The sequence below is a fragment of the Neomonachus schauinslandi genome, chromosome 5 (assembly GCF_002201575.2).
Source record: "Neomonachus schauinslandi chromosome 5, ASM220157v2, whole genome shotgun sequence".
Classification (NCBI taxonomy): Eukaryota; Metazoa; Chordata; class Mammalia; order Carnivora; family Phocidae; genus Neomonachus; species Neomonachus schauinslandi.
In genome coordinates, this window is record NC_058407.1 from 106,226,873 (window position 1) to 106,239,182 (window position 12,310).

A 12,310-nucleotide genomic window follows, 5' to 3' on the forward strand; every position below is an offset into this window, starting at 1 on the left:
TTAGTTCGTAGGACTATTAGTGAATATTTTAATAATTGTCCCTTATCACCAACACCATCAAGCTCACTCTTCCTCCCAGAGGAAGTCACCATAAACAATATGTCTTGCCTGAATTTTACCTGTGCATTTGCATATAAATACTTATACTGTGCACATGATGGTTTAATTTTGTATTTTAAACATTAATGGTATCATATCATATGTACCATAATGATAGCATACCATATATCTTGCAACTTGTATTTCTTGCTTGTTTTGTTTTTTTTTTGGTTAATGTGTCTAGTTCTTTGCACATAAGTTTATTTTTGTGAGAGCTCAGTATTCTATAATAGGGATATAGAATAATTTATTAATCATTTATTAAACTATTCTCCTTAGTTTTTAGTTCTTTGTTGTTATGAACAATTCTGCTGTGAATATCATTGTTCATTTATTCATTTATTAAAAATTTTTTGAACCCCTCTGTGTGCCAGGCACTTTTCTATATACTAAGAATACAGTAGTGAACAAAGTAGACACAGATCTTACATTTAGGGAGTTAACATTTATGTATATATCTCTTTGTACACAGACATTTTCTTAGAGTGGGTACCTGAAAGTGGATTTTCTGGGTCTAAGCACACCCTGAATTTTGATAGCTCCTCCAGCTTGCTTTCAAAAGGCTTCATAGTTTGTTCTCCTGTCATAGCTTATAACATCTCATTTTCTTTATCACCCTTTTCCCCTGTTTGTGCTATTTAAAAAGCAAAAAATAAGGGAAAACTTGAAGAATGGTCCTTGTGGGATGGTGGATGCTTTTACTTATTTGAAATAGGATAAAGTTACCCCAGGGAAATATAATAGAGAGGCTAAAACCAGAATAATGGCTGTGTAGATGCAATTATATTGGAAACCGGAGCAATCAATTTTTGATACTGGAATAATTTGTACTCTTTATGGGAAAAATATATTGGAGTTTAAATATGAAAGGCAAGACTTGAAAACTTTTGGATGGCAATATAAGAGCACACATATCCCTGACATTAGAGTAAGGAAGTTCTTAAAAGACAAGAAAAATACAAACAATAAAGGAAAAGATTGATAACTTTGAGACATTAAAGTATAATGTATTTTTACTAAAAAAACACTATAAAGGAACTCAAAAGTTAAGTCACAAACTATGACTGCAATATATAAAACTGTCAAGGGATTAATTTCTACAATATATAAAAAACTTCTAGTTTTTATTAAGAACAAGATAAATACTATGGAATTGTGGGCAAAAGAGATGAATTGGCATTTCACAGAAAAAAACTTAAGATGTACAATAAACATACAAAAAGATGCCCAGCCTCACACAAGAAGATGCCAGTTAAAACCACAAGGATTTACCAAAACAATCTACAAATTCAGTGTAATCCCTATCAAAATACCAATAGCATTTTTCACATAACTAGAACAAATAATCCTAAAATTTGTATAGAACCACCAAAGACCCCAAATAGCCAAAGCAATCTTTTTTTTTTTAAGATTTTATTTATTTATTTGACAGAGAGGGAACACAAGCAGGGGGAGTGGAAGAGGGACAAGCAGGCTTCTAGCCGAGCAGGGAGCCAGATGCAGGGCTTGATCCCAGGACCCTGGGATCATGACCTGAGCCGAAGGCGGACACTTAATGACTGAGCCACCCAGGCGCCCCTAGCCAAAGCAATCTTGAGAAAGAACAGAACTGAGGGTATCATAATCCCAGATTTCAAACTATCTTACATAGCTGTAGTAATCAAAACAGAATGGTACTAACACAGAAATAGACACATAGATCAGTGGAACAGGATTAAAGACCCATGCATACAAACCCACACTTCTATGGTCAATTAATCTATGACAAAGGGGGCTAGAATATGCAATGGAGAAAAGAGTCTCTTCAATAAATGGTGTTGGGAAAACTGCACAGCTACATGCAGATGAATGGAACAACCCCTTTCTTATACCATACACAAAAATAAAGTGGGTTAAAGATCTAAACATGAGACCTGAACAATTTAATTAATGCCTAAAAGAAAACATAAATAGTATTCCCTTGGACATCATTCTTAGCAACATATTTATGGATATGTTTCCTCAGGCAGGGGAAACAAAAGCAATAATAAACTATTGGGACTACACCAAAATAAAAAAGCTTTTGCACAGCAAAGGAGACCATCAACAAAACAAAAGGCAACCCAGTGAATGGGACAAAATATTTGCAAATGGCATCTAATAAGGGGTTAATATCCAGAATACATAAAGAACTTACACAATCAACATCAAAAAAACGAAACAATTTAATTAAGAAATGAAGCAAGGACCTGAATAGATATTTTTCCAAAGAAGAGATACAAATGGCCGACAGACACATGAAGAGATGCTCAAATCACTAATCATCAGGGAAATGCAAATCAAAACCACAATGAGATCTCACCTCACACTAGTCAGAATGGCTAGTATCAAAAAGACAAGAACTAGCAAGTGTTGGTGAGGATGTGGAAGGGAACCCCCATGCACTGTTGGTGGGAATGTAAATTGATGCAATCACTGTGGAAAACAGAATGGGTTCCTCAAAAAATGAAAAACAGAAATATCCTATAATTAGTAATTCCACTACTGGGTATTTACCCAAGGAAAATGAAAACACGAATTTAAAAAGACATATGCACCCCTGTGTATATTGCACCATTATTTACAGTAGCCAAATTATGGAATTAGCCCCAGTGTCCATTGATAGATATATGGATAAAGAAGATGTGGTCTATATATATGAAGGAATATTACTCAGCCATAAAAAAGAATGAAATCTTGTCATTTGCAACAACATGGATAGATCTAGAGAGTATAATGCCAAGTGAAATAAGTCAGTTAGAGAAAAAACATAAACAAAATAAACAGACTTAACTATAGAGAACAAACTGATGGTTACCAGAGGGGAGGTGGGTGAGGGGTGGGTGAAGTAGATGAAGGGGATTAAGAGTACATTTATCTTGATGAGCACTGAGTAATACATAGAACTGCTGAATCACTATATTGTACACCTGAAACTAATATAACACTGTATGTTAACTATACTGGACTTAAAATTAAAAAAAAATATGGGGATATGTATACATTTGATAGAACTATAGGCAAGGGAATGATTTAACACAAAATTCAGGGTTGTGGTAACCTCTGAGGGGAAAGTAGGAGGACGTTTGGAGCAACACAAATAGGGAAGTTGTGTTTCTTAAACTGGGTGGTGAATACAGGGATAGTCTATTTTATTATTCTTTTAATTGACTTACCTTTTATGTTTGTATGAGAGGTTTTATAATTTTAAAAATCAGCCAACAGCCAAATCATTTTAACATAATTCCTTTGTTTCTCTTAGTCTTGACATTTATACAGCCTTTCCGTAATACCAGGCATTTAATTAACAACCAGTAAATTATAGTTTATAAAAATCAAATCAATTATTTCTTTAAGATTTTCAATTAATTCAGTTGAATTCAATTCAATTTCAATTAATTGAAGCCTTAATTCTGTTCTTTATACAATCTGATACTCATTTTCAATTTAAATTAGAAATCCATTTTTTTATGTATATTCAATTTTCATTTGACTTTTGAAGTATTAGTTGTAAATACTTGATGTGTATTTTTACTTTAAGAAGTCTTTTAACATTTTAATAAATGTTAAAAACAAATACTAGGTAATTCATCCTTGATAATTTTTATTTTTCCTGGCAGCTAGCATTGGATATGTGGAGGAAATTGATGGTTGAACCACTTCAGACCATCCTTATCCGAATGTTGCTCCGAGAAATAAAAAAGTGAGTACTGATATTTGTCTTCTTGAGTCAATTCTAATTTGCTGTTTGAAATGGTTTCAAATAGTGTACGGTTGCATGGCTGTTAACTAGACATAGGCCTTGGTTTACTTAAACAAGCCTCATTTTCCATCTTAATGCCAATATTCTAAAATTGTTTTATAATCTTTTTTTGATAGGTCTTTGGTCTTTAGACCAATATGCTTAGTAAATAAGTAAGTCCCTGAAGGAAGTGACCTGTCATTTGTTGTTGCAAGCCTGATACCTCTTGGATCTTCCAGGGCATAGCTGAATTGTTTGAACATAATCTCTCAGTTTAAATCTTGAAAGGATAACATACCTATTCAAGAATACAAATTTTTCTAGGTAGTTGGTTACCTCATAGCTCCAGTGTTAAATTTGTAACTTGTCTGTATGTGAGCTTAGTTTGTAGGAAAATGGCTGCCCACTCTACTCATGGGCCAGCATGAGTTTACCTAATTGCTGTGTGAATAGAATTTAAGAGAGTAAATTTTCCTGTGGAGTCCAGAATAGAAGATCCTTGGGTCAGCTCTGGCCTAAAAAAAATTTTTTTTTTTTTAATTTTATTTTATTATGTTATGTTAGTCACCATGCAGTACATCATTAGTTTTTGATGTAGTGTCCACACTTCATTGTTTTCGTATAACACCCAGTGCTCCATGCAGTACATGCCCTCCTTAATACCCATTACTGGGCTAGCCCATCCCCCCACCCCCTTCCCCTCTAACACCCTCAGTTTGTTTCTTAGAGTCCATAGTCTCTCATGGTTCATCTCTCCCTCCAATTTCCCCCCCTTCATTTTTCCCTTCCTTCTCCTAATGTCCTCCATGTTATTCCTTAATGTTCCACAAATAAGTGAAATCATATGATAATTGACTTTCTTTGCTTGACTTATTTCACTTAGCATAATCTCTTCCAGTCCCATCCATGTTGATGTAAAAGTTGGGTATTCATCCTTTCTGATGGCTGAGTAATATTCCCTTGGATATATGGACCACATCTTCTTTATCCATTCATCTGTTGAAGGGCATCTTGGCTCTTTCCACAGTTTGGCTATTGCGGACATTGCTGCTATGAACATTGGGGTGCATATGGCCCTTCTTTTCACTACATCTGTGTCTTTGGGGTAAATACCCAGTAGTGCAATTGCTGGGTCATAGAGTAGCTCTATTTTTAATTTTTTGAAGCACCTCCACACCGTTTTCCAAAGTGGCTGTACCAACTTGCATTCCCACCAACAGTGTAGGAGGGTTCCCCTTTCTCCACAACCTCTCCAACATTTGTTGTTTCTTGCCTTGTCAATTTTTGCCATTCTAACTGGTGTAAGGTGGTATCTCAAAGTGGTTTTGATTTGGATTTCCCTGATGGCTAATGATGATGAACATTTTCTCATGTGTCTGTTAGCCATTTGTATGTCTTCTTTGGAGAAGTATCTGTTCATGTCTTCTGCCCATTTTTGGACTTGATTATTTGTTTTTTGGGTGTTGAATTTGAGAAGTTCTTTATAGATCTTGGAAATCAGCGCTTTGTCTGTAGTGTTATTTGCAAATATCTTCTCCCATTCTGTGGGTTGCCTCTTTGTTTTGTTGACTGTTTCCTTGGCTGTGCAGAAGCTTTTTATCTTGATGAAGTCCCAAAAGTTCATTTTTGCTTTTGTTTCACTAGCCTTTGGAGATATATCTTGAAAGAAGTTGCTGTGGCTGATGTCAAAGAGGTTACTGCCTATGTTCTCTAGGCTTTTGATGGATTCCTGTCTCACATTGAGGTCTTTCATCCATTTTGAGTTTATCTTTGTGACTGGTGTTAGAGAATGGTCGAGTTTCATTCTTCTGCATGTGGCTCTCCAATTTTCCCAGCACCATTTATTGAAGAGACGGTCTTTTTCCATTGCATATTTTTTCCTGCTTTGTCGAATATTATTTGACCATAGAGTTGAGGGTCCATATCTGGGCTCTCTATTCTTTTTTTTTTTTTTTTTTAAAGATTTTATTTATTCATTTGAGACAGAATGAGAGACAGAGAGCATGAGAGGGAGGAGGGTCAGAGGGAGAAGCAGACTCCCTGCCGAGCAGGGAGCCCGATGCGGGACTCGATCCCAGGACTCCAGGATCATGACCTGAGCCGAAGGCAGTCGCTTAACCAACTGAGCCACCCAGGCGCCCTGGGCTCTCTATTCTGTTCCATTGGTCTCTATGTCTGTTTTTATGCCAGTACCATGTTGTCTTGGTGATCACTGCTTTGTAATATAGCTTGAAATCGGGCAACGTGATGCCCCCAGCTTTGTTTTTCTTTTTCAACATTTCCTTGGCGATTCGGGGTCTTTTCTGATTCCATACAAATTTTAGGATTGTTTGTTCCAGCACTTTGAAAAATGTCATTGGAATTTTGATCAGGATGGCATTGAAGGTATAGATTGCTCTGGGTAGCATAGACATTTTAACAATGTTTATTCTTCTGATCTATGAGCATGGAATGTTTTTCCATCTTTTTGTGTCTTCTTCAATTTCTTTCATGAGTGTTCTGTAGTTCCTAGAGTATAAATTCTTTACCTCTTTGGTTAGGTTTATTCCGAGGTATCTTACGGTTTTTGGTGCTATTGTAAATGGAATCGTTTCTCTAATTTCTCTTTCTACAGTTGCATTGTTAATGTATAAGAAAGCAACTGATTTCTGTGCATTGATTTTGTATCCTGCCACATTACTGAATTGCTGTATGAGTTCTAGTAATTTGGGGGTGGAGTCTTTTGGATTTTCCACATAAAGTATCATGTCAACTGTGAAGAGAGAGAGTTTGACTTCTTTGCCAATTTGAATACCTTTTATTTCTTTTTGTTGTCTGATTGCTGTTGATAGGATTTCTAGTACTACGTTGAACAGTAGTGGCGAGAGTGGGCATCCTTTTTGTGTTCCTGATCTTAAGGGAAAGACTCTCAGCTTTTCCCCATTGAGGATGATATTCGCTGTGGGTTTTTCATAGATGGATTTTATGAACTTGAGGAATGTTCCCTCTATCCCTGTACTCTGAAGAGTTTTAATCAGGAAAGGATGCTGTATTTTGTCCGCTATTTTTTCTGCATCAATTGAGAGGACCATATGGTTCTTCTCTCTCTTCTTATTAATGTGTTCTGTCACATTGATTGATTTGTGATTGTTGAACCACCCTTGCATCCCGGGGATAAATCCCACTTGGTCGTGGTGGATGATCCTTTTAATGTATTGTTGGATCCTATTAGCTAGGATTTTGTTGAGGATTTTGGAATCCATATTCATCAGGGATATCGGTCTGAAATTCTCCTTTTTGATGGGGTCTTTGCCTGGTTTGGGGGTTAAGGTAATGCTGGCCTCATAGAATGAGTCTGGAAGCTTTCCTTCTGTTTCTGTTTCTTGAAACAGGTTCAGGAGAATAAGTATTATTTCTTCTTTGAATGTTTGGTAGAATTCCCCTGGGAATCCATCAGGCCCTAGACTCTTGTTTTTTGGGAGGTTTTTGATCACTGCTTCAATTTCGTTACTGGTTATTGGCCTATTCAGGTTGTCAGTTTCTTCCTGTTTCAGTCTTGGGAGTTTATAGGTTTCCAGGAAGGCATCCATTTTATCCAGGTTGCTCAATTTCTTAGCATATAGTTGTTGATAATAATTTCTAATAATTGTTTCTATTTCCTTGGTGTTAGTCGTGATCCTCTCCCCTTTCATTCATAATTTTATTAATTTGGGTCCTTTCTCTTTTCTTTTGGATAAGTCTGGCCAGTGGTTTATCGATCTTATCAATTCTTTCAAAGAACTAGCTTCTAAGTTTCGTTGATCTGATCTACTGTGTTTCTGGTTTCTAATTCATTGATCTCTGCCCTAATCTTAATTATTTCTCTTCTAATGCATGGCTTAGGCATCGTTTGTTGCTTTTTCTCTAGTTCTTTAAGGTGTAAAGTTAGTTGGTGAATTTGGGGTTCTTCTGGATTTTTTTGAGTGAGGCTTGGATGGCTCTGTATTTCCCCCTTAGGACTGCCTTTGCAGTATCCCATAGGTTTTGGACTGATGTGTTTTCGTTCTCATTGATTTCCATGAATTGACCTGTCATTTGTTGTTGCAAACCTGATACCTTTTGGATCTCCCAGGGCATAGCTGAATTGAACTGAATATTGAATATTGAACTGAATATTCTCTCAGTTTAAATCTTGAAAGGATAACATACCTATTTGAGAACACAGATTTTTCGAGGTAGTTGTTTACCTCTTAGCCCCAGTGTTAAATTCGTAAATTGTCTATATGTGAGGTTAGTTTGTGGGAAAATGGCTTTCCACTCTACTCATGGGCCAGTATGGTGGACTCTTTACCTAACTGCTGTGTGAATAGAATTTAAGAGAGTAAGTTTTCCTGTGGAGTCCAGAATAGAAGATCCTTAGGTCAGCTCTGGCCTAAAAAAATTTTTTTTTTTTTTAAGATTTTATTTATTTATTTGTTTGACAGAGAGAGACAGCGAGAGAGGGAACACAAGCACGGGGAGTGGGAGAGGGAGAAGCAGGCTTCCCGCGGAGCAGAGAGCCTAATGCGGGGTTCGATCCCAGGACCCTGGGATCATGACCTGAGCCGAAAGCAGACGCTCAACCGACTGAGCCACCCAGGTGCCCCTGGCCTAAAAAATTCTTACTAGACTTCAGTTTTGGGGAATCAGAAGCACTAAAAGTCAGTCATACAGCTGTGTGTATAATAAATTTCATTTTACTGGAACTGATGTTGTAGGAATTATATAGACCAGTGAATTGCATTGTGATGATGGCCACTCCATCTGAAAATGCTTTCTTTAAGAATACCCAAATATGAGTTTTTTTATGTGAGGGGAGAGAAAAGGAAAGCATTGTTCTTTCTATGGGGTCCTCATAGAACATTAAAAAAAAAAAACAAATAAACAGAAACAAAAAACAAGCCACCAAAGAGGATAAGGGAATATTTTAGAATTTAATGTTAATGCTAAATAGTAGAAAGTAGATGGTAGCAATTAATAACTTGGTTTTAAAAAACCGTCGCTCACCCTTTTTTTTTCCAAAGATAGGGAGATGGAGAGAAAAGGATAGTGAAGGAGGAAGGTGGGAAAATTTTTTTTCTTTCTCTGTTCTTTACTAAACCATAATTAACTAAAAGAACACTCCCAACAATATTTGTAGGTTCTAATGTATTTATTTTGCTATGAAATATTAACTGTTTCTTGACTTGGAATTCAGCTATTTTACATTAAGTTTATTGAAAATACTGTTTCAATTTTCTAAATGTAGTTTTTTTAAATGTCTCTTTTAATATGTTTTGTCCCAACCTAGTAAATCTTCTTAAGTGTGATTGTTAGCTTGTTAAAAATGAATTTGATGAGAAATTAAAGAAAATCTAACTGCATATGAAAAATAGTACAATAGTAATAAAACAATAATAAAAATTAAAAAATAATACAATACAGGATATTTTGGAAAAGACATAGAGGTTATTTGGTTACAGATATTAGGCCAACTTGTCTTAATTTTGTTGTTATAATCAGCTTCCATGAAAGTATTATTTGACATGCCCTACTAATCTAATATCTCATTTACTTTTCATGTGTACTCTATTAAGTAGGTGTTATCCCACATTTTACAGCTAAGGAAACTAAGGCATAACAACAACAACAATAATAATAAAATATGGGAAAAAAATGATAATAATAAAATATGGGAGCTCTGTACCAAGAAGTGTTCTAAAAGCTTTACCTGCATTATCCCATTTAATACTCATAACTCTGGGATGTTGATACTACTTCTATTCCCATTTTACAAATAAGATGTCAGTGGTGGTACTCTAACAAAGCTAATTTGAGTCCAGCCCCTATCTTCTTAATTCCAGGGATTCAAATACGGCTTCTGCTAACTCTAAATCCATTATGCCTATCTTTTAAATTCACAGAATATTTCTTTCATTCCTAGTTCTAGTACTTTAGCTTTTATATACACTTTAGTTTTATAATGCTTTGAATATTCTAGTAATTTTACACACAGTTCTTTATTTGATCTTAAGGAGGCAGGGCAAGTTTTATTTATAAGTAAGTAAATTGAACTTCAATAAGTAGAAATGACTTACTGAATTTGAAATAGCTAAGGCAAGAGACTCCATGCCTACAAACTTCCAGTTTTGGTATTTCTGCTGCTTTGCTTTAATATCTATTTATCCATTGTCGTTTGAGATAATACGGCCAGATATCATAACTTCCATTACAAGGACAAGTGGCTTTGGTAGGTATTCCCCATTGGTAAACTTGTCTGAGCCTTATAATGGGATGTGATGGTGAATATTATCATAGGCTCATTTTACAAATGGGGAAAATGAGGCTTGAGAGGATAGTCAACTTACTCAGGTCACATATCTAGTATATGGGTTAATGAGAATCAGAAGTTAGGTCATTCTGGTCTTTGAGTCTGTGGTCTAACCCATATATTACATATTCTTAGCAGTAGTTTGCTGAAGTTGCATCTCATTGCCATTGCTGCTAACAAAGAAGTATTTTATTGTGTGTGCCTCTACAACTTCTTTGTGGAAAGAGCTCCAGCAAACTTAGAGAATAAAATCTTTTCAGATCTAGCAGAGCATATTACAAGTTTGATTTCCTGTCAACTTATTCACAATTTCCTTTCCCTGTAATCATCCCTAGGTTCCTAGATATTCTCTACAAGTTTCTAAAGGGCATTACTGTGAACTTATGGTTTCTCAAATCTGGCCACTGAAAATCAAGCTTACACAAGGGATGTTTAAAAGCATTAACTTTCTACAAAAAAATTATAAAAGTAAAATATGTTGATTGTACATACTTAAAAATGTAAAGAAAGTTAAAAGATAAATTAAAAGACTTTCACTTTTCCCCTGATGCCTTCAGTTCTGTTATTTGAAGCAAACCATTATTAAGGATTTAAAGTATTTTCTAATAGAAATTCTCCATGCATTTAAGATTGTATATGTGCATATATATATATATATATATGTGTGTACATGCATTTATATGGATGTGTCTATGTATATATCTACACACCTATATATTAAATATACACAAATACATATGTACTTGCATCCGGGGAGTTTACATAAGTATTAAGAATACTTAAAATATATTTTTCTTAAAAATTAGAACAGATTAGTGGTTGGTGTGAGACTATAAAGTGGTAGTATGAGGGAGTTAGTTGCTTTATGGTGATAAAGTAGTTGTATATCTTAAATATAGTGGCAGTAACATGAATCTAGATATGTGATAAAACTGCATAGAATTACATATATACAAACAAATAATTGTGCATAAAAACTGAATAAGGTCAAAAATCTAAAGGTCTGTAGGTTGAATCAATGTTGATTTCCTGTGATTGGTGTTGTATCATAATTATGTAAGATGTTACCACTAGAGAAAACCAGATGACCGTTTTCAGGACCACTCTATATTATGTTTGCAACTTCCTGTGAATCTATAATTATTTCAAAATTAAAAATAATATTTTTTAAGTTTAACTGGCACATAGAATGTGAATATCCCAGTTTTCTTCCTTTTAGCTGCAACTTTCTTCTCTTCCCAAGTAACTACTGATGATGGTTGTACCTAAATATTTGTTTATTTAAGTACAGTGGTTTTTATTTATTTTTTTTCTGTGTGGAATCTTTATATTCCTTTAAGAAGATGATGCAAGCTCTGGAGCCTCCCCCCATAAAGATACTGAATATACATATGCACACAAAACTTTACATACTTTTTAGAAGGTTTATGGATTCATAGGATCAGAATTGCTGCCTTAGAATTTACATGGTGGACTTCTTTATCCCCAAGAGAATCATTTGGCAAATTGTAATCTGAAATAAGTCTCTATGCTTAATATTTGTTAAATTGGAAAAGGTTTTATTTATTCTGAAATTATAACTCAGCAGCAAAGCAGTCATGACTTTAGCATCCTCTCTTCTGTTGTATAATCATAAACAAAGGCAAGAATTAAGTGACAAATGGAAAAAAAAAATTGAATTCATAGCTCCTGGGTTTTTTTGTTTTGTTTTGTTTTGTTTTGTTTTTGAACTCTTCCTACTTTCACCACTATTCTAACATCATACCCCTGTTAGATTCCAAAGTTTCCTACAGGTGTGGTTCCCTATCAGGGCTCTTTTCTGTTCCATTTGTTTGTCTGTCCTTGGGCCCATACCTCACTGTGTTTATTATTATAGCATAATAAGTCTTGATATCTGGTAAGGCAGATTTGCCCTCCATAAGCCAGAAGTGTTCTTGCTGTTATTTGACCCTTTACTCTTTCATATATAGGTCATAATCATCTCTTTTTTTTTAAAGGTGATTATAAGTTACCTAGAAAAAATTTTCTGCAGTATTGAAATTGAGTTGAATATATAAGTTAGTTTGGAGAGAATTTACATCTTTATTAAACCTTCCTATTAAGTTATTCCTATTACATCTTCCTATTATCTCCTAATAAGTTTT

At 34.9% G+C, this 12,310-nt stretch overlaps 1 protein-coding gene across 5 annotated transcripts in view; it reads left to right on the plus strand.

Moving 5' to 3' along the window:
* CUL2 (cullin 2) overlaps positions 1-12,310 on the plus strand; it is a 103,918-nt gene that overhangs the window by 44,714 nt on the left and 46,894 nt on the right. For all 5 annotated transcript variants that reach the window (XM_021686028.2, XM_044914979.1, XM_021686029.2 and 2 more), the window contains exon 6: positions 3,738-3,820. In XM_021686028.2, coding sequence (XP_021541703.1) covers positions 3,738-3,820 — 83 coding nt within the window. The remainder of the gene's footprint in view (positions 1-3,737; positions 3,821-12,310) is intronic.